This window comes from Melanotaenia boesemani, chromosome 23, assembly GCF_017639745.1.
Source record: "Melanotaenia boesemani isolate fMelBoe1 chromosome 23, fMelBoe1.pri, whole genome shotgun sequence".
Classification (NCBI taxonomy): Eukaryota; Metazoa; Chordata; class Actinopteri; order Atheriniformes; family Melanotaeniidae; genus Melanotaenia; species Melanotaenia boesemani.
This window is the reverse complement of record NC_055704.1, coordinates 25,512,828-25,534,050: the sequence shown is the minus strand read 5'-3', so window position 1 is coordinate 25,534,050 and position 21,223 is coordinate 25,512,828. Positions and strand designations below refer to the sequence as shown.

General features: G+C 40.6%; 1 protein-coding gene across 2 annotated transcripts; it reads left to right on the top strand.

Moving 5' to 3' along the window:
- The first annotated feature begins 961 nt into the window (after positions 1-961).
- mtpn (myotrophin) lies at positions 962-19,210 on the top strand. 2 transcript variants are annotated; one of them, XM_041977734.1, is made up of 5 exons: positions 962-1,332; positions 8,186-8,299; positions 8,621-8,704; positions 17,876-17,985; positions 18,921-19,210. In XM_041977734.1, the coding sequence occupies exons 1-4, from the start codon at positions 1,261-1,263 to the stop codon at positions 17,960-17,962; spliced, it is 357 nt and encodes a 118-aa protein (XP_041833668.1). In that variant the 5' UTR covers positions 962-1,260; the 3' UTR covers positions 17,963-17,985; positions 18,921-19,210. The 2 variants fall into 2 exon arrangements, with proteins under 2 accessions (XP_041833668.1, XP_041833667.1); XM_041977733.1 differs by having other exon boundaries at positions 964-1,332; positions 17,876-19,210.
- The last annotated feature ends 2,013 nt before the right edge of the window (positions 19,211-21,223 follow it).

Here is a 21,223-nt window from a genome sequence, read left to right as displayed (position 1 = left end):
TTTTGGGGCAAATCTTGCCATCTGGATTGGTTTCATTTAATATGTTTGTTGAGTTTCTGTGGTCCCAGTCATTTAAATATTTAATCTTTTTTTATAAAGTAAAACTATAAATAAGTAAACTATATATATATATACATATATATATATATATATATATATATATATATATATATATATATATATATATATATATATATATATATATATATATATATATATATATATTATATGTATGTACAGATATAGATTTAACACTAAACAGTTTTTAAAAAAGTAGCATGGCACATTATGTAGTATGGTTTTTTTTAAAAAGAAAGCGCGTGACACGATCTCATGTGAATGGCCACAGCTATTTAAAGAAAGGGGACTGTGGTTTAACTGCCAGTGTGAAATGTTTGGTCTTAAAAGGCTTGTTTCTGCCTGACTATACAGACTCGTGCACTGAGATTATCTTCTAACTTGATATTATTTTTTGTAGTTTTGTAGAATTTGTTTTCTAATTCCAGTGGGGATTGCCTTTATTTTTTACTTTACTGTGGGTTATGCTTCTGAAAATGAATAAAGATTGGCAAAAGAAATAAAACACTTCTACTGTTTTACAGGCTGTGCTTTATAGAGAGAAGCAGAATCTTGATATGACAAAGAAATCAATAAAATATCAGATTAGTTTAATCCTGAGCAGTTGCATGGAGCGAACAGCACCCGAAATGATACATTCGCGGGTGTTCAGTCCATTTTTTAACATCATATGGTAAAGGTAAAAGATATTATATTTAGTTATTAATCCGTGGCTTAGTAAGTTTTCTGAGTTAAACAGAATACTTTTTATCTACATCCTGAATGCCTTATAAACATTATAAATATTTAAACGTGTTTTGTATAATAAGACAGTGTGGATTAATCTCTTCAACACAAGTACTTAAAGGTAACATCAAACTTCCAGTTCAACGTTAACTTCCGGGTAACTGCGGCGGAAACGTTTCTGGTGTGCTGAAAGGCGGATCCCTCTTTGCCACTTTGTCTTTTAGAACTTCTGTTGAACTGTTTTCTACTTGTCACTCCGCGAAGAGTTGCTAAATCAAACAAAAACGGCTATTTGGTGTATTAAATCAGCCCTGTATCCAGTCGAGCTTTACGGACGCATTGACGAGAAGGAGTTTTTCCCCTGTAGCCATAGCTAGCTAACTTTTAACGCATTTAACTTGTTCCCTGCCCTGCAACACAACTGGGAAGGTGCAACACCGGACCAAACACAGCAAGATGGCAGATAAAGAACTGATGTGGGCATTGAAGACTGGGGACCTGGATGAGGTCAAAGCCAAACTAGTAACGGTAAAATTACTTTTATTCCAGGATGGGCAGTTGTGCGCATTAATATTCTGACAGGTGGCAGCTTAGCTAAGGTAGTGAGTAGACATGCCAGCTAGCTAGCTAACGTTGGCTAGAGTTGGGTAACGGTAAATTGGGTAATGCAGAAATAGGAAACTGTTTGGGGTTTATGGATTAACTGTAATTTATTGGCATTAGACTGTTTTGTTTGTGAACATCCTATCCCCCATTGTTCAGAAAAGACTTATAACACAAGTCTAGGTTAGCGACACGCCGTGCTACGGTTACATGGCACATAGACAGTGGGTCATTGTTTAACTTGCTTCTTTAATCACGACCCTATAATATTAATTAACCATTAAAAAGGGTGCAGATTAGGCTTTGGGTGTTTGTGATATTTAATTCGGCTAATGCACCTAATAGGACTTTGCGTTTGAAGTAACCTGTTGGTAAGCTAACCAACAATAGCTACTACTCAGTAATAATACCCACCATCTTCTTCTTTTTTTAAAAAAAATAATTATTTAGTCATTTCCGCCCCAGCAACAACAGGATATGTTTAGGTAGTATATACGTTATTGGAGAATTGATGTGATAAGTCGGTAGAAGGATAGATTGTGAATGTGCGGTTAGTTGTGTTAGGCTAACAGCTAGCAGGCTAACACACCAGACAGGCCACAGGACCCTGAAGTGTAACTAGCCTCGGCAGAGGTGGGCGGGGGTCTCAGCTGCCGCCTTTCAGATGGGGGCTCGTCCGCTGCAGAACCCACCAGCACAGCCCTTGCTAGCTAGCAGACGTTTGTTCTAAAATTAAAATAGTTAGGTGTCACTCGTTAACCACGGTTGTATAATGTTTCATTGTTTGCATTGAAAAATCAGTCAACGGAGAACTCGATATTTTCTGAAGAGGGGAAATTCTTACTCAGGTCTTGTGCTGTAAAATTATAAAATTACCAAATTCCCCCTTATTTACACCCATGTGCCTTTGTCTTGTCAGTGGAAGACATTCAGTTAATTGCTGAGCTCCCCCGTTTGTTTTCAGATGTATTTTTTTCTTGTACTTTGGAAATCTGTGCAAAGTGCTTGAATTGGCTTTTTCCTGTGAACTGGCATTGTATAACTAAAATTAAATGTACGGCCTCAGAACTTGTTTGATGTTGTGCTTTCACACACATCAGGGTGAGGAGTTTAATAGTTCAAGCCAACAGTTGGTGGACTGAAACTTTTGTCTGCGTTGCCATTGTTGGATTCCTTCAGGTCTTTTGCTATTTGCCCTTTGGGCTGTTTAAATGGCATTGTGTCTGTCAGAGAGCGCTTTCTGTTTTGGTTGTTCAGCATTTTGAGTGAGTTCATGAGAAGGTGAGGTGTAGTGATGATGGAAAACGACAGCTTTATTTTTTCCTAAACGAGCAACACTATTGACAACAATATGGCCATGTGGACTCAAAAAGTCATGAACAGCTGTTTAAGTTTATTATCTACAGTCTTCTTCTTTGTCTTATTGTGTAAGGTTTGTTCCACCACATACTCAACTGGTTATCTAGGTTTTCTTGAACAGATGCAGATTGTAATCTTAGATGACAGAAGTTTTCTTTGTGGTGTGTCAAGTGCTCTTATTCTTTTTCAAATGTTGACAATATAAGGAGATGAAGAAGGGCGACCTTGTTAGCACTAGGGCTGCAACGATTAGTCGACGTTGTCGACAATAAAAATAGTCGACAACGAATTTAGCCGTCGACTATTGTCGGAAAAAAAAAACTATAGAGTGAGACATCGTCTTCTAATCCTATCTCTGCTGAGAGTTGCACATGCGCAATAAAGTCCGCCAAGGGAAAAATATGTTGGCAGTCCAGGGAGGAAAACGGCAGCAGAGAACGTTAAAAGTCTGGGATAACTTCACGTTAAACTTACAAAATAAATTAAATACATGTGAGGTTTGTAAAGCGGACCTTGTGTACCACAGAAGTACGTCTGCAATGCTCGAACATTTAAAGAGGAGGCATGTCGGACTTACTTAACAACCTCATGCAAGATTTCAAAGCTGAAAGTGAAATAAGATCCATATATAATAATCATGAGATACATAATCCGATTGGTCGGCTAGTCGTTTTAATAGTCGGTGACTAATCGACCATCAGAATAGTCATTAGTTGCAGCCCTAGTTAGCACCGCTTCTTTACAGATTGGTGGCCAGGTATGCACTGCAGGATTTGCTCGTCCTGGACAAAAGATGACCATTATGAGACAGTCATGACAGTTTCATTGGTCTTGCCCTTGCATCTTATTATTTGGGAGTTTCAAATTTGGGCTGCGATGATCCTGCAACCAAAATTAGCTTGTAATAATTTTCTAACAGTGTCAGGTATTTTTAGGATGGCCATTTCACCGTGTGTGGTTTTATAACCCACATCTACTAATCGGCTAATAGGAGCGTAGCATGAAGGGGTGTGCTGATCAACATGTTGATCACACTGTGGTGTGAAAACCAAACCGCCTGAATAGTTTGGATGGAATCTAAACATAAATTTTGAAATTTAAACAAGACCAAGTAAAAGAAAAAAATGTTCCAACTTGGCCTAAAAGTTATGGGAAAAATGTAATTGCAATTTTTTCTGACCAGTTCTGTTAAGTGTTCATGCAGGAATATATTTCATATATGTGACTATAACTGCTCTATATTTCTACACAAGGATGCAAAGCTGAGATACGCACCAGCGACCAAATACTGAAACCTGAAGGTTACATTTCCTCTCGAACAGGTTCATACATTGTTCTTGTTGTAAAAACTAGTCTGTTATTTGATTGCATCACAACTCTACATAATTTCTGTTCTGCACACAGCTGAGTTTCACACACACACATCCCATGCCACACACACACCTGTCTGCACATGCAGGTGTTCACACAGACCAGCAGAGAACGCATGTTGGAAAATATGATGCTTCAGCCACCTGAAAATCAAACAGAAATCCTGTTTTTTTTAACTCTCCCAGGGGCTGATTCTGCTGAGAACTTCATGTCCATCAGGGAGATGCAGCTGAACCAGCTTGGGTTGTCACGATAGTTAAATGTGTCTTCACAATACTTGGGACAAGATCAAGTAAACGATAGAACAAAGAAACTAGTTAAGATTATCTACTTTTTAAAACCTATTAAGCATTTAAACAGATGAGCATTTTTAACTTTAAGGCAGGACGTAATCAGTCGGTAGCAGCTTAACTTCAGCTTAACTTCATTTTCAGGCTGGTGATGGAGCGAAGTCTCCTTCTTTTCCATCTCCTGTTCTTGCTGCAGCTTGAGGACGATCCTCTTGTGAGCGCTTCTGGACGGGGTTGGGCCCACGGTAGCAACCGCGACTTATTGAGAAGAGAACGAAGCGCTAAGTGTTTTCACAGAAGTTTCAAAATCTCCAGTAACACCAGAAAAAGTCTCTAAAGTTGTCACTAGTTCCTTTTTTCTTTAAGAGTCACTGTAGATGTTTTAAATGCTCTAATTACAGCGACAAGTTGCTAAGTTGGCAACACAGTAAACAATGGGTCCTCCAGGGAGATGCTGTAGCTGCAGTGCCTGTTTAAAATGGGTAGAGATGGGTGAACCAGCAGAAACCAAAGTGTCATTTAAGTTTCGTTACGCGTGCTAATTAATATCTGACTAAATACAAAATTTTAGAATCCATTAGTTCTGAGAAACAAATATTTTTGAAAACCCTTGAACCAGCTGAATCTACGATCATTGTAGTCATTTTTTAATTGTGTTAAGCTTAAAATCGATCCAGTATACTTCGTAGGTTTAATCATTGTCAACACATTATCTGTAAGAGGTTCTCCCCTCAGTAAAACATCTTTATTCACTTCATCGGGACATTTCAGAAGTTGGACAGTTTTCTGTTCTTGGTGTTTTCTGTCTTTCAGTCATTTATGAAAATTAATCTGTAATGAGGTCTGAAAATGTGACGTAAGTTCTCAGCTGCGTGTAGCCATCACATTTTAATGTAGCTTAGCTTCGTGTTTATAAGGTGTAGAACCTTCTCGCTGGGAAACGTTGGATGAGGAAGGAGAGTAAACCAAACTTTCTCCACAGTTTCGCACAAACGCCCAGTTAAGGCCCATTTATGTTCCCTTACATCTTTAAATAGTGCCATCCATTTCAAACATTGTCATACATTGCCGTCCTCATACTTCCGTGCGTCTTTTACTTTGCCGTGGTTGTTAAGTCAATTCCTGCACGAGTGGGCAGGGCTAAGTTCAGAGTTCACTCCCAGCCAACGTCGGGTTTAGACAGCAGTTGGCGGTGGTAAAGCATCGCTATGAACTTGTTTCCAACCGCTCAACATGCCCTAAACACACATAGTTTTTCCTCAGAAACCTGCACAATTTCGACAGTTGCTGTCCTTGTCCTCATTCTTAGGTTTTTTGTTTTTTCTTCCCTTTTTCCTTCTCATGTCGGCTATTCTGCTCAGCTCTGCCATGCGGAGCAGCTGTGAGAGGGAGCATAATAAAATGTAAGTGTGGGTAAATCTGATGTAAACATTTTTGAGGCTGAGAGCGAAAAATCTGACAATATTGAAATCCTGGCTGGACACTGTTTTTAATCTCAAAAAGAGGAAACGTCTCGCTAAAAGAGGACGTTTGGTTACCCTGCTGTTAAACAGGAATGACCTCTGAAGCGGGTGGATTTGTTAAACTGTGGACGCTGTTTTGAAGTTTGAAACCAGGATCAGGCACCATGCTACACGTAAATTAACCGCACTTGTTTTGATTTACTAATTGCAGCGTTTTAAATTTTGATTTTAAAACGATTAATCATTCGGCCCGAGTTTAACCCTCTTTAAGTTTGTGTGATGATTAAGATCTGTGTTCCACATCAGTCACTATTCAGCAGGTAGCGTCGTTTTACAGTATCTACATATTAATCATGATGTTTTAGCAAGATTATCAGGCGCCTGTGGCACAGTGGGGCTTGTTAAATGGCTAAAACGGTGTAAAGCTAACTTAAGAGCCCAGAGACATGGCTGCAAATGCTCTTGATCGTTTGCATACATACTCGGAAGTATATGTAGATAAAGTACCAGCAGGCAGAACGTGATGCAGAAAGAGTTCTGCAGAAATGGCAGTGTGGTTACTGCAAGTTGAATTTGTTCATTGAAGCTGCCAATTCATCTGTAATGATGACTGTTTGGTTAATTATCAATATTGTAAAGTAAGTCAGTGTTTCATTTGTGAAATTTAAACACTTGCTGTGAAGAAACTTGGATCTTATGAAGACATCCAAACATAATGCAAGGGAGCTGGCTGGTTAAACAGTGAAGCCTTTACTGTGCTCTCTGGCTTCCTCTTGAGACAAAATTCCTTTACAGTAAATTTTAAGATCTACAGGACGTGTGAAAATGATTTTGATGTAGATCCACTTCAGTATATCCAGGCTTGTAAAATGCTAATTGGTGCAGTCTAGACGTGCAGCACAAAACCAATCTGGTTTTATCTGGCTTTAAAGTATATGAACAAAGCATTGAAGTCATGGAAGGAGTGTTTGTCTTTTTGGTCTTTTAGTTATTTTCTGTTTACCGCTTTGTTCGGTAGCTGTGTACACTGCTTTAGAAAGTTGGCTTGGCTTATTTCTGACGTGTCCATTGTAACTCAAACTAAGTCTTTTATTTCAAATTGCTTTTTGTAATTTCCCCTGGGGTTAATAAAGTATTTTTCATTTTATTTCTTTTTCTAACACAGGTCTGTTTTCTCTCCCTCTCTCCTAAAATCATGAAAATGAAACAAAATTTGATTTTGGCCATTAAAGGTAACATTTAGCTGCTATTAGAAGAGGCTGCAGCTCGAACTGTGTCCCTGCTGATGGGTTCAGGGCGAGAGGATAAAAAATGAGAAATTGTCTTCATTATGTTGAACTTGACCTCCTGTGGAGGTTGTGATAAAGGTGAGCAGATGATGTTGGTGCACGGTGGTTGATGTTATTGTTTTGTATTAGATGGTTGTCACAAACAAACAAAGCATTTTCCGTGAGGAAGCATCCACAATATCAAGGTCATTTAAATCAGGGCTGTTATGTGCAAGTTTAAAGACATTAACGACATAAAGTGTGTCTGCTCTGATCAAGTCCCACCGATGGAGCTGTAGCAGCTTGAAAATTACAGTGTTCATTTCACTCAGAGTAGATAAGAAATTTTTATCATGAAACTATAAAATATGAATCAGGGCCAGGTAAGGACACCACCTCATGATTTTATGATTAAAGTCCAGGGTGTATGTAATATATTAGCGTTATTCTAGCAGCGTATACTTTTTCTCCGTGCTATTATTAGCTCATTCCTTCCTTTTTATTGGCATCCAGCGTTATTAGATTTGCTCGTAGCTGCTGCAGGATAACAAAGTCAAGCTAGCTCTGTCATCCTATGCTCAGGTGTTTTGTTTTTTTTTTTTTTAATATAAAGCTTTAGTGTAACAAGAAACAAAAACCTCTCTGTCCCTCTGCTTCTGAATTCTCCTTTGGAGACCAAACATCTCGAATAATACATGTTTCAGCTTGATTTTATGGAGATCATGAATGAATACTGCAATGTTTTGGGAAAAGTCAAAACTAAAAGGCTGATTGCCTTCCAACAGGTCTCATCACTTGAGCGTCTCCTGGTGCTCGTCTGTGTGTGGTTTGTGTTATGGGGATGGAGAAAGGATGGTGAATATGCGTCTGTTTGAATGTTGAATGTAATAAATGAAGGGAAACGTACGGATGGCATTAATTTACATTGTGAACATGTCAGATTAGTGAGGGTCCACCTTTAAGAGTGGTGGTTTAATGTTTGCTCATTATGGTCCTTGTAAGCATATCCTGCTTTTCTCTTTTCCAGGCCGAGGATGTAAATCGGACCCTGGATGGTGGGAGGAAGCCTCTTCATTACGCTGCAGACTTTGGTCAGGTGGATGTGGTGCAGTTCCTCATTTCTAAGGGAGCAGATGTCAACGTAAGGGACACAGCAGTCTCATTTGCATACTGACTGCTTTTGCTTTGACCACAAAAATAACAGAACTTTGCTGTTTCCCTTTCTTGTGTTATCTCATTGTTCAAATGTTTGAAATTACACCTTATGACATGACGACTGAAGAAGTGTAAGAATTTTCTAGACTCCACATTTAGTTGTAATAGATTTTAGTGTTTTAGCTACAGGTGGACCTGTAGCCATTCCATGTAATGGTTTGTACTCATTACCTCCTCATATAAATTAAAGAGAAAATTTTTAAGGAAGTGCTTTTTTCTTAACTCTTCCTACATGCTGTCCTTGCAGGCTCCAGACAAACATGGGCTCACTCCTCTGATCTCTGCCTGTTTTGAGGGCCACCTCTCATGTGTCAAGATCCTGCTAGAAAAGGTTTGTACGCTAATTGGCACATGCATTCACTCATGCATCTGCACACCCGCGGTCTGTGGTGTCTTTCACTCATCAGCGCATGTTGATGTGTCAGATGCTTCATAAGTGCTGATGAGGTAAGTCGCTGGACAAAAGGCCCTTTACCGCGGTCCTATGGAGGCTGTGCTGGAATGTTCATAGAGTGCGACACAGTCTTGCTGCTGTTCACTTGTTTTTGTGTAACCACGTCATTCATGAGCGCACAGCCATCTGCACCATCTTTTAAACCTTCCTCAGGTGTTAAGCTCTAGAACACTTTCAAACCCCACCACATTCAGAGATACAGTCACATGATCAAAGCCAGCTGTGAGGAGAGAGCCAGGCACAGCTGGTCCAATCCAGCCAGCATTATCCAGCCATGGAAAACAGATTTCCACCGTGCTGGTTTTATTACAGGCGAAACTTTCTCTTCCAGACTCACTGATGCTTCTTACCTGACTAAATGACTCAAGTTGATGCGTAATAAGAGGAAACTGTAAAAAAAAATCTGCTCATGTGGGCTGCTGGTGCTCTTCTTTGCCAAGTTTAGATGGGCCTAACTGCAAGGAAGTTGTCTCTGTGGACCGTGTCAGAGTAGCCATTTGTCTTGTGTGTCTAAGTTTTCTCTGCCATTTAACATACATGATATTTCAGTGGGACCTTTTACTCACTGTACTTAAACTGAAGAGAAAACTTAGCTCTTAAAGGTCTAGATCTTCTAAGAATAACTGAGCAGCTGCATGTGTAAATGAAAGGTTCCTTAAATAGCTGTCTCAGTCTAGCTTTAATTTAGTTTGACAACATTTACAAAGAAGTGAGGAAGTGGGCTTTCACAAGTTCAGTCTCGGGTTAGGAAAACATAACTCCGGCTTATTCGTCATCGGTAAGTTAAGTTCCTGCTGCAGGCATTATTCTTCTAACCAGTCAGCTGCATCAAGCCCCCATTTTTATTTATTTTTTCTTTTACAAACACCGCCACAGTCCCAGGAAGCGCTTGTAGTGATAAGCCAGGAAAATCTTTCAAGCAATCAGCATGCAGATGGCAGCTGCTCTGAGCCGGCCATCAGTACTGTTAGCTCAAAGATGAACTGGAAAAAGCAGACAGCAGTTCAACACTCCGAATTATTTTCTGTAGAAGTTGCTAACACAGTGTTGGCAAGCAGGAAGAGATGCTGATACTACGCTGACTTGCATGTGTGCACACAAAGTTGTAATCTGGTTGTTTGGCTGTCATATTGTCTAAGATTCAGTATTCTGAGTGATCTCTGGGTAGGAAAAAACATGCCACAATCCAAAAGCTTAGCAGCTGGATCTGTAAAAAGCTAAAACAATCCCTGTGTTTCAGTTTAGCAGCAAAACCTTACGAGCAGCAGAAGATGGGCACATAGAGATGACATTATTGAAAGTGTGCCAATCTGCTGTATCTGATAAAAGAAAATGTGTAAATATACATCTTTGTTTTAACTGTTTCTGCACAGGTTAATCAAAATGATTAAGCAATAATTGTGACCATCTTAGATTACTGCCATCAGACAATTATGTAATGGTTTGCAGCCATTGCAGTTTATCATTTACCTCACACTGAGGTTCCAATGTTGCTGCTGAAAATTGCTAAAGAAAAGCTTGTAGGTCATGCATAATAAATCTTAGCATGGCAGCATCTGTTTAAATGAAAGGGTGTCCCATTCTGTGCTGGGGTATTTATACCAGTAACCTTTTTTAACTCAGTTTCATGAGGCAACATGACACACATCTGCAACTGTTTCTGGATCACCTTCAGGGTATGAAGTGATGACACCTCCAGCTGATTTTTCATTTTGGGGATGAGGAAGAATCATAAGGAGGCAGATCTAGCAAACAGGCCAGAAAACCTGTACATTTTTTAATAGTTTTTGTGAGCACACAGTGACATGTACCACAGTTCACTTGTTCCAAATGTTATCCCCTAAGGTTTCTGACAATATTACCATAACTCATGGTTCCAACAGTCTCATCCTGCAGGGTGAATTCATGGCACATGACCCTGTGAATGTCAGAGAAAATTGTCTTCTCAATGTTTCATCTGGCAAAATTGAAAATGCAAGTGGTCAGAATGTGACATCCAGAGAGCATTCCCATGTCCAGGAGGAATGGGAGGGGGTATCGGTGCCTAAGGTGACCACTTCAGAGTATAGCAGTAAAAGGAAAAAAACTTTTTGCTCTGAAATGTAGTCTGTGAATTTCTTGAAATTTGATATTGTACATGATTTGGTTTAAGTTTGGATCTTGCCACACTTCCACGTTTCACTAAGGTATTTGAGTTTAAAACCTGAATACTACTCCTTGCTACCAGTCACATGTTTAGTGTCCACCCATCATTATCCTAAAGGTTAGAAGCAGTTCTGCATGCTGGATGGGCAGCTTTACAAAAACCGCATCTTCTGTGCGAACGAAAGACTCTTGGTAGACCTTAAAAAGCCAGTAGTGGCTTAAGAAATGAGTTGACGCCATCACTCATCTGACCTGGGATTATAGTGGAGAACAGGATTGAAGTGAACTAATGGGTTTGGGTAATGGGTAGTGCAGGGCTACTCAAGTTCTCCTACGGGGGCAACAGCCTATCAAGTTCTGCACAATGACTTATTAACCTGTTAAGCCCGACGGACCCACCGGTGGGTCCAACAGGTGTAAACACAAGTTCATGTGTGTAAAAAAGTTACTTTAGTGATATAAGGATATTTTATTTATAATGTGTCTGAAAGAAGAAAACCTAATGCCACTAAATCAACTCTCCAAGTGCATTTAGTCAACAAAGTATTTGTTTAATAACTTTAAAATACGTATGCCACAAACAACAGCGCCACCATAACGAGTAACACCCGAAACAAAATGCAACACAACACGTGATCCGTTTACTCCACCCCAACATGTTGGGTGTCAAATGAAACTAGAAAAGCTGCACTTTCATATGATACCAAGCATGAAAAGATATTCACCAAGCACCTCACGTCAGTCTCAAAACAAACACAAAGCTAACCGTCGCATATCACAGCAGCCTTATCAGACAGCATGTTTATCACCAAATACACCAAACCCCAAAGATACTCTCACAAACAGCGATATGTTTTATTTTCTTACCTTTTTGTGGTCATTTTCAGTCTATCCACACGTTTCTTCGACCAAAACTCACAGCGTAGTAATTTATAATCGTAAAACTGCGTCATGCGCTAACATGTCATATGCACCCATTCACAGCCATTTTGTTGTCTTGTTGTGGGTCTTGGCAGTGTAAATAAAGTTTGGTCAAATTCTACATCTTACGAGCTTTCCAACGATATCTTACACATGAACGACACTTTATCTGTCAGGTATAAATACTTGTGTGGAAACAAAGGAGCATCGTTGCCATTTTGCTGCAGTTACGCACGTGGGCGCACCGGAAAGAGCGAAAATCGAACAGCGTTCATTTCTTTGCTTCATTTTGACTTTTTATCCATTTAGAACGAAGGATAAAAGCCATAAACATGTCCAAGAAATTACAAAAAACCAAATACACCGTGTTAGAAGCTCTGGAGGAAATACAGACACAGCACTGGTCCTATCCACACTAAAACCTGCATAAAAGCTACGAGCTTTGTTCTGTTCTCATGAAACTTTGTACAGTTGTAGTCAAGGAGTTGCTGAGTGGTATCTTTATGCACAGAATGATTTCTATCATGATGTTTTCATCTGTGTAAAAAAAAATAAATAAATAATTAGGCGAGGATCATTTTTTTATTTTTACCTATGGTTGATCACAATTTGCACAGACATATTAACATTCACAATGTTTCTGACACTGGATTTATATTCCATAGGGTCTTACCCATCCATTGAGACCAAGGTTATGTATATTGACCTGAATATTACAGAGTTATTGCTTATTTCATTTGGATAGGTCTGTTCAGGCGAACTACACCTCCAAAAGCCCTAGGGTTCAAGAGGTCAGTTTGATTCAGGTGTGTTGAAGCAGGGATACATGGAAAACCTGCTGGATTGTAGCCCTCGTAGGACCGCATTGAGTAGACCTGCTGTAGTGCTTTTCTCGAAATTCTTGCCTAAGCACCAACAAGAATTAACACCCAGATGCAGCCAAAATGTCCCCACAGGGACCAGATCTTAATGCATCTAGTGTAGCTTGTAGACTGTCCTGAGCCACAGCATTGTCCGTGCCGCTGTGTCCACGGCTGCAGCCACCACACTGCAGTAAATAAAAGGAGCCCCCTGAGAATACCCGGTTGTGACTGTTGAGTTGGCAGATAAAAATCGCTTGGTTTTCTAGTGCATCATGGGAGCTGACACCTGCCACCACCAACTGCACGGTGTGCTGTTGGTGGTGGTAATGAATTACACAAGAGCTTTTTTTTTTTTCTTCCTTTTCTAACCCAAAAGGTGACCCAGCTGTAAGATCCTGGCTGTGAATACGGACCACAGTCTGCAGATTCCAGCCAGCTAAATCTAAGTCTGGACACACCCATGATTACACAAACATCCTTTTCTTCTATGAGGAACTCTGCATGAGTGGGAAGAAACGTGGTATTATTACATCAAGCCAATTCCTGTCCTTATCTTTTCATTTTAAAGTTGTCTTGCCTTTTTGCGTCGCTTCCTGAACACACAGCAGGGAGCAGGTCACATCATTTATTTTTGATTGTGTCCAGAACAGCCAAGTAAACTTCGGCCTCCCACACGTACACGGTGTAACTGTGACGGACGATCTCGGCACACAACAGTTGATCAGATAAAGAGGGCGGCGACCCTGTACACAGCAGCTATCATCCCATTATGACTGGAAAACCTCAGCGTAATAAGGCTCTCCCTCTCACACTGACCGCATGTCTGCACATTATTTATTCACTCTTTTATTCATTTGGTGCAGCTTTAGAGATGTATTACTAAAGCTGTGTCTCATGCAGAGCCTATCTGACAATCTACTCAATACACATATTGATCTTCCCTTTTTGCTGGACGGTGGAAAAGGTCAGTAAGTGTTGTAAGTGTTGCATTGCAAATACCTTCTGACCGAAGCTCATGGCCAACATTTGAGCGTATACCTGAGAGACCTTTCAGTTCTGTTCAGCAGTGGCATAATGAAAACTTAATGGACACTTTGGCAGGTCAGTAGCATTACGTTACTGACCCTGTGCTGCTTTGTATGGCTCCATAATCCAGGATGATGATGATGCATCTCAGTTTGACTGCGGACACCCTGGGAGTCTATTCTTATTCATTAGGCTGTGTGTCGGTGGCCACCAGCTTCTCTCTGACTGGGTAATGTTTGGACAGTGAGGTGTTCATGAGGGGTCATTATTCAACTTGAGGAAAGCTCATTACTGTAAGTGGTGTCAGGAGTGTGTGACTGAGCAGGGCGGTGTGCGTGGTGTATCCCGAGAAACAGTAACACAAATATGACAGAATCATTATTTAGACTTTTACTGATGCCTACATGTGGTATGAATATGGAATTTGTCGTAGGTCTTCAGGATTCTCTTTTAACCCTTAAAACTGTCATTTTGTGCTGTTTTTTGTTTGCCTATTTTTTCCTTTTTTCCAATGTAAAAATGCACGTATGAGCTCAACCCTTTTAACTGCAGCCAGCATCAGACATGATGTTTCTCAGCTGTCAGATTGGGAGGTAAAATGATGTAAAATGAATGTATGAATAGATTTAGCAGCATAAAGGTCGACCAGAAGAAGAAAGCAGAATTTATTACTAACAGAACTTTGTAGAAATAACACACAGACCAACAGTGACCAAGCCTTTTCTCATCTCATCGTTCTCTCAAGTCTTGGCTTTCAGGAGAAAAAATATTGTTATTGAAACAAACACACAACAGAAACTATTTCCATGTTTCCACTTTTTCCTCATTTCCAGTTATTCCTGCTACTATTTACCTGCTATCCTCACTAAACCAACTCCAGCTCAGCTGCTTTGTGGCGCCACCGTGCATCAGAAACGTCTTCTTGGCTTTATTCCAGCCATAGAGGAGCATTATTTTTCTTCTTTTCACACACACATAGAACTTTCTGCTCACTGGTTGATCTTTGGCTGCTCCTGATTGGACGTTACTGTTAGATTTCTTAGCAACATACATAACATAGAGAACACAAACTAATGACTTCCCCAGAGCTGGAGGAAAAAGAAAGAAATGGAGCTTTGTGTTGGTCTCACCTTCCCTCGGCGGAGTAGAGTACAGTGATTAGTTAGCAGGTATCTGATGTGGAGCAGCTGTAAGAAATGTTTACTGACTCTGGAAACCCCTTATGGCAGTGTTTACTGTGGTTCAGTGTTTTAGCTGAAGCAACAGCTCGTATCAGGAAACATTATCAGAGTGAATTTATTCACAGTCTTAAAAGATGAATTACTCTGAAGCACCTGCAGCTTTAACAAGTTTTCTTTATTATAAATCTCAAACTTTTAATAGTTAGTTCTCCATATTTCTCTGTAGTAGCTTAATTTTCTGTTTTTTATTTATTCATTTTTTCTGTGTGATTATGCACAGATAATTGTTTTACTGCTTGCTGCATAGCAAAGTACCCCACAGGGACGACAAAGACTCGTTGAACCTTGAAACCATCTGTATGAATAATGTTTAATGTTTCTGGGTTTATTCAGAGCTGAATGGGACAAGGGCCCACCAGTCATCACGCTTCACAGCTGCATGACAGGGCTCGAACGGAGCTGGAGTGTTGACAGATGCATGCTTCCAAGAAATGAGAGGCATGTTATGAATTGAGGAAAGTCTCTCCTACTTTGTCTTTCATCTCCTTTCCAATTACAGATGTGGATCTGACAGGTTACTGGGCCCTGGTAAATCCTCCTTGCCCGGGAAATGCTCTCTTGCTCCTGTAGCATGGAAATTGGAGCCAGAGAAACGAGTTGAACCACACTGCGTCATGCTGTTGGGGACTTGAACTGGGTCACGTTGTTGTCGATGCCCTGCTTCTCCACGCAACAATAAACTCTCTCTGCCTTGGCTCTGAAAGCTCCAAGCAAAGAGGCTGAAGCTGGCAGCTCAAACAAAAGGACGTCTCTCCGCTGCACGCCCCTTCAGTCCTGTCGCCTGTTAAATCTGTTGTCACTGCAAGCGCATTCAATGCGGCGACTTTTCATTCCCGCTCTTGTATTGCCTTGTCTGTTGAGGAGGGAGTTTGCTGTCCTCAGTAACCAAATGATTGTGTGTGCTCACAACTCCTTCACATCGATTCTGGATCCCTCGGAGTTGAAATGGTTTTGCGCCGTGGCGTCTTTCACTGTGTTTTGCATGTGTTGTTCTGGACTGGTGAGCCCTAAGAGACTGAGTCAGAGAACATTAAAAGGGAAAGTTTGTGTTTGTTGCCTTTGTAGAATAACAGGGGCCTTTTTTTACATTATTTATAGACTGCTGTGCCAACAATCAGCAGGTTTACAGGCCAAGAACTTTTGTTTCCTGCCCCTGAGTGGCACTGTTAGCTGTGTTTAACCGCGCCATCTCGGTTAGGGGTGTTATACCCAGTGAGGAGGTTTTTCCATCCATCACACACTCAGCAGAAAGTTGTTGCTTCTGCGTTTCCCCTGAAGCGAGGCTGAACGGATAGTTTTAATGAGCAGCTGATCGAGGTGGTGAGAAAGTACGTAAACGTGCGTTATGACCCAGCGCTGCTGGGAGATATGCGACGTGACACAGAGTAATGCAGACAAGTAAAAACGGAGCTGTTGAAATTTATTGTCATGTAGCAAATGTGGAACAATACACAAGCGTGGTGGACCACGTGTTGAGGTTGGCGAAGCTGCTTAAATCAAAACACAGTTTAACATGTTGTTTATAACATGTACCAGTACAAAAAAACAAAACAAAAAGTGAAGCAGCTCCAGTAACTAAACTTATTTAACCAGAAATACTATTTACAAAATACAAACATTTTAACATTTAACTATAGCCTAACGAATTACAACCCAGAGAAGCCAAAAATGTTTTACTTCTTACCAAACATAAGAGAAAGAAAAGCCAGACTATCAGCAAAAAGGAGGAACTCAAAGCAAACTAATCCTGCTACTCACATCCACCACCAGTCAAAGCACACCTAACAATCAAGTTCCAAGCCAAGGACAGACTGTTTGTGGAAAGAGCTGCCAATGAATGAGTAGGTGCAGCAGTGCAGCAGTCCTTTATTCCCTGTTGGGTGACAGCAGAAGCAGGGATTGGACCGGCCGATATCCAATCAGGAGGGAGGAGGTGAAGGCGTGTCAGTACTGGCCAATCCTCAGCAGGCAGGAAGCAAAGGTGTGTCGAGCAGAGCCAATCTCCACACAGACATTTGCATGCAAAATAAGAGGGAGTCATTAGGAAAACTGACAGGCATCCGTAACAGTGTTCAACCCGTGGGGTTTAAAGACACGGACACCGCCGCGTGTACAGCCCCGCCCTGCCACGGGCGAAGTTTCTCACTAAGTATGAAATAACCCGGTCAGCTGTTCGTTGCACAAACACAGACATCTCCTCTGCAGTAACCCCGCCCCATCGCGGACGAAGCTGCTCGTGGGGTTTGAGATGACCGGACCAATGAAAACTTCCTGTTCTTCTGGCCTCAAGAACAAGAACAAAGCTCTCGCTTCTTCCAGAGTATGAAACAAGCTTTTTCAAAGCGATGCCACAGCAGAGGTGTGCTGTAATCAGAGTTAGAGGCAGTACAGGTAGAGCCAGAATGAGAGGCTTCTAAATCCAGAGTCTAGACCAGAAGTGGTTCTGCAGTAAATTGAACTTCAGACCCAAAGGTTCATTGATGCTCTACATAAAGAGCTGGTTTAAAAGAAGTATTTCCATTGCCAAGAAGCAGCTTACTACAGGTATGCATCCCTTTCCTTGAAGAAGAGCTAAGCTAATGCACCTTAATGCGTGTTGGAAACCCGGATCTTTGTTTTTTAATCTCAGATAAGTTCCTGCTGTGGTGGAATGAGAAAACCAGAAAACACAGAATAAATATTTTAGTTCAGATTGGTTCTGTGGCTGGTTTTAATATGTGGGAATGGTTGAATACAGGTCTCAGAGATGGTTACAGGTTTCTGCTCTTCACTGTGTCCTCTGACCAGATGTGAGTAGGAGCTGACGCCTATTAAGCATTTTTAATATTCATGTCCCTTCTCCTCCTCCACAGGGAGCTGACAAAGACCGGAAAGGACCGGACGGCATCAGTGCCTTTGAAGCTGCTGAGAGTGATGCCATAAAGGCTCTGCTCAAGTGAGACAAAACAGTGTGGCTGGACAGGTGGGTGAACGGGCACACAGATGGACGCAGTGGTCCAGAAGACAGAAGACGGACTCACCTATTTTACCCTATCAACCTCTGTCTTAAAACTGCTTTTGTCTGTTTGTTGGAGGTTCATTTAGTCTGTCTGGTGATTTTTCCTTTACCTTTTTTTTCCTCTATGTTCCCTTCTCTCCGAGTTTTGGGATAGGATTTCCTCTTCATTTGGCCTCTGTCTGTAGCCATTTAACTAAGGACTTATAAAGTGTCCCTTAGGGACCAAATACTGAGGGAGAGCTGTTCAACTTGGATCCTAAAACACTGTTCAGACTAGAAATCAGTCTCTGACCTTAATGCCAGCTTAGCACTTAATTACACAACGTTTTTCAGTCTTTTGGAACTGTAAAGTAATCAAATGGTTAAAAATCAGCTGTGTTAATATTTTTTACAACTTCAGTACAAGCATTGCGCGGCCAGGGTTTGATCTCATGACCAGTCGGTGCACTGTGCTGTACTGGTAGAATAAAAGGAAAAGTTGTGAAGTTTCCGTATATAAACCTTTCATTCTGCGTGGCCTCTTCCTTGTTTGCTTTTTTCTTTTTTTTTTACATAGCCCAAACTGTTCCTCATGTCCCATCTTGGAACTTTGGAAATATTGGGTCGGAGCGATCAAGAGGTCGGGTTTTCTTTCTTCTTGGCCCTGTTATCACTCACATATCATTAACACATTTAAACCTGTTGTGTTTCTTTGACCAATCACCATGCTGGCTGACTAGAAAGACTTGAATGTTGCTTTTTAAAATGTTACTGAATCCCTTTGAAAGCGATGCTAACGGCACATAATAGGATTAGGACTTCTAGAAATTTGTTTTTTCAACCCACGCCCCCTAGAGTGAATTTTCGGAGCAAAAAACTTTTTTTTCTTTATTAATTTTAATAAATTTCTTTTGCTGCAGCTTCTGTCAGTGATTTGTAACGGGTGGGTTCATGGCGTTGTAAGTGGGAAACTGGAGTTGGAACCTTGATCGCGGGGACTGCTGATATTCTGCTTGCCTTGGATTTGGTTCGACACCCTGCCTGTTTTGCTGCATGTTAAAACTGCCTCTGCTTTTATGCTAGAAAATGGTCACTGTCCTCTTGTTTGCTTTCAAATGAATTACTACTATGTAACAGACAAAAAGATGCTCTCACTGACTTTGTTGTGACAAAAGTCTGTAAAAACCAATAAAAATGTCAATAAAAAATGTATTATTATCTATTATTAACATTTATTCATACTAAGACTTTATTATGCTTCTTTTACCTGAATTACAGCGATGTACCTTGATGGGTTTACTGACATCATTTGGCTGCTTGTTCAAATGTTTTTAAGTATGATCTTAATACCATTTTAATGAACGATACACGTACCACCATCTTAACAGAAATGATCCGAGTACATCAGAAGTGACAGATCAATTATTACAGGATTACCTGTGATGCAGTCCCCCAAATGAGTTTAATCCTGAACACAGCACTGTCATTAGCTCCTGACTTGTTTGCAGGGTCTTTCTCTCCTGTTTTATCGAATTGTTGGGTGAGGTGAAGCACATGAGTCCAGCTTAGCGGCAGGATGATGGCAACCTGCCTGCCGTGGGCCTGATTCCCAGACGTTTTAGTGTAAAGCTCATCAGGTTGTCAGTCTGCAAGCTAAAGTCAGCTTAGTCTCGAAGGTGGTTTAAAAGAAAAAACAGGATCAGAACATACAGCCAGAGATTGTAGAGGATAGTGTAAGTTTCCCATTTTCCACCTCATTTATTCTACACTACTTTGGTTTCCATGGCTTTTAAAAAAAAAAGCAGAAATGGTTATTTTCTAGTACAAGGAGCATCTGGCTGGCTGACAATTTTCTACTTTTTATTTTTATAGCCCTGAGAAATCTAATCACCATGTGTGAACTTGAGCAACTATTTTCCAAATATGGAGAAAAAACCTCTCAATCTGCCTCAGACTGAGATTATGAATCAAAAACTGACTTGAACTCCAAGAAGATCTCACCAGCCTCAAATAAGCTTCATGTCATAAGCCAGTCGGTGGTGCAACGCCCAAGAGAAACGATGGCAATCACACAGACGCTTGTCACGGGCAGTTCAATCATTTTGTGTGAGTGCTGCATTACAAATGAAACTCATCTTTCATGATAACAGAGGTGCAGCCGTGCGATTGTACCAAAATGGTACATTGATTAGAAAATATCTGAAATTATGGGACGTAATCATGAACTACTGTTGAATTTCTCACATGGATATGACGGGTGAGTTGATCGGCCTTCATGAAAAACACAAGAGATATGAGAATCATCCTTTCCCAACCCGATGAGCCAATAAGATATTAAAGTAAAACATTCTCTTTATTCCATCTAATTTAGTTCTTTCTCCACAACAAAGTGCCCATTTTTAGCCTGATTCTGGTTACAGTCTTGGGAATTAAATGTAGATGTTATTTTTGCAGGTGGACATCTTTCTCTTCCAGAGCGTAACGGTTTGGGGGGGGGACACTCAGCCATGCAGGGATAAGGTTGTGGTGACTGAATAAGCAGCAAATTACTTATTCAGTCACTATTTGCTGCTCACAGAAGAAGAAAAATTGAAATGATGAATCGGACATGGCTTTGTTAGCTGCTTATGAAATGGAGGGGCCACCAGGAAAGTCGGGGTACAAAAGAGAATTTCTTTATGTTGATTTGTAATGCAGGAGGAAAACTTGCCAGTCATGATTCTGGAGTAAAGATAACATGACTTGGGACCTTCAACTATGACCGTAAAACTATCTAAAATGTAAAAGATTTTACATTCTTTTCAAAGTAATCTACATCCCCAATTCCAAAAGGTTGAGACTCTACAATATCAATGAAACAATGCAATTATTTCCACATCTCATCAACTCATTTTTAAATTTATTCCCAAAAGAACCTAACATCTGTAAAAAGTAGTTCCAGGGTGATGTTGAGCACGGTGTAAAAAGTAGTTCCAGGGTGATGTTGAGCACGGTGTAAAAAGTAGTTCCAGGGTGATGTTCAGCACGGTGTAAAAAGTGGTTCCAGGGTGATGTTCAGCATGGTGTAAAAAGTAGTTCCAGGGTGATGTTCAGTACGGTGGAAAAAGTAGTTCCAGGGTGATGTTCAGCATGGTGTAAAAAGTAGTTCCAGGGTGATGTTCAGTACGGTGGAAAAAGTAGTTCCAGGGTGATGTTCAGCGTGGTGTAAAAAGTAGTTCCAGGG

Excerpts from the sequence above, each read along its gene's own strand:
- mtpn (XM_041977734.1), top strand. The coding sequence starts at position 1,261 with ATGGCAGATAAAGAACTGATGTGGGCATTGAAGACTGGGGACCTGGAT. Across the intron at positions 1,333-8,185 it reads TCAAAGCCAAACTAGTAACG|GCCGAGGATGTAAATCGGAC; the intron begins GTAAAATTACTT and ends TCTCTTTTCCAG. Across the intron at positions 8,705-17,875 it reads TCAAGATCCTGCTAGAAAAG|GGAGCTGACAAAGACCGGAA; the intron begins GTTTGTACGCTA and ends CCTCCTCCACAG.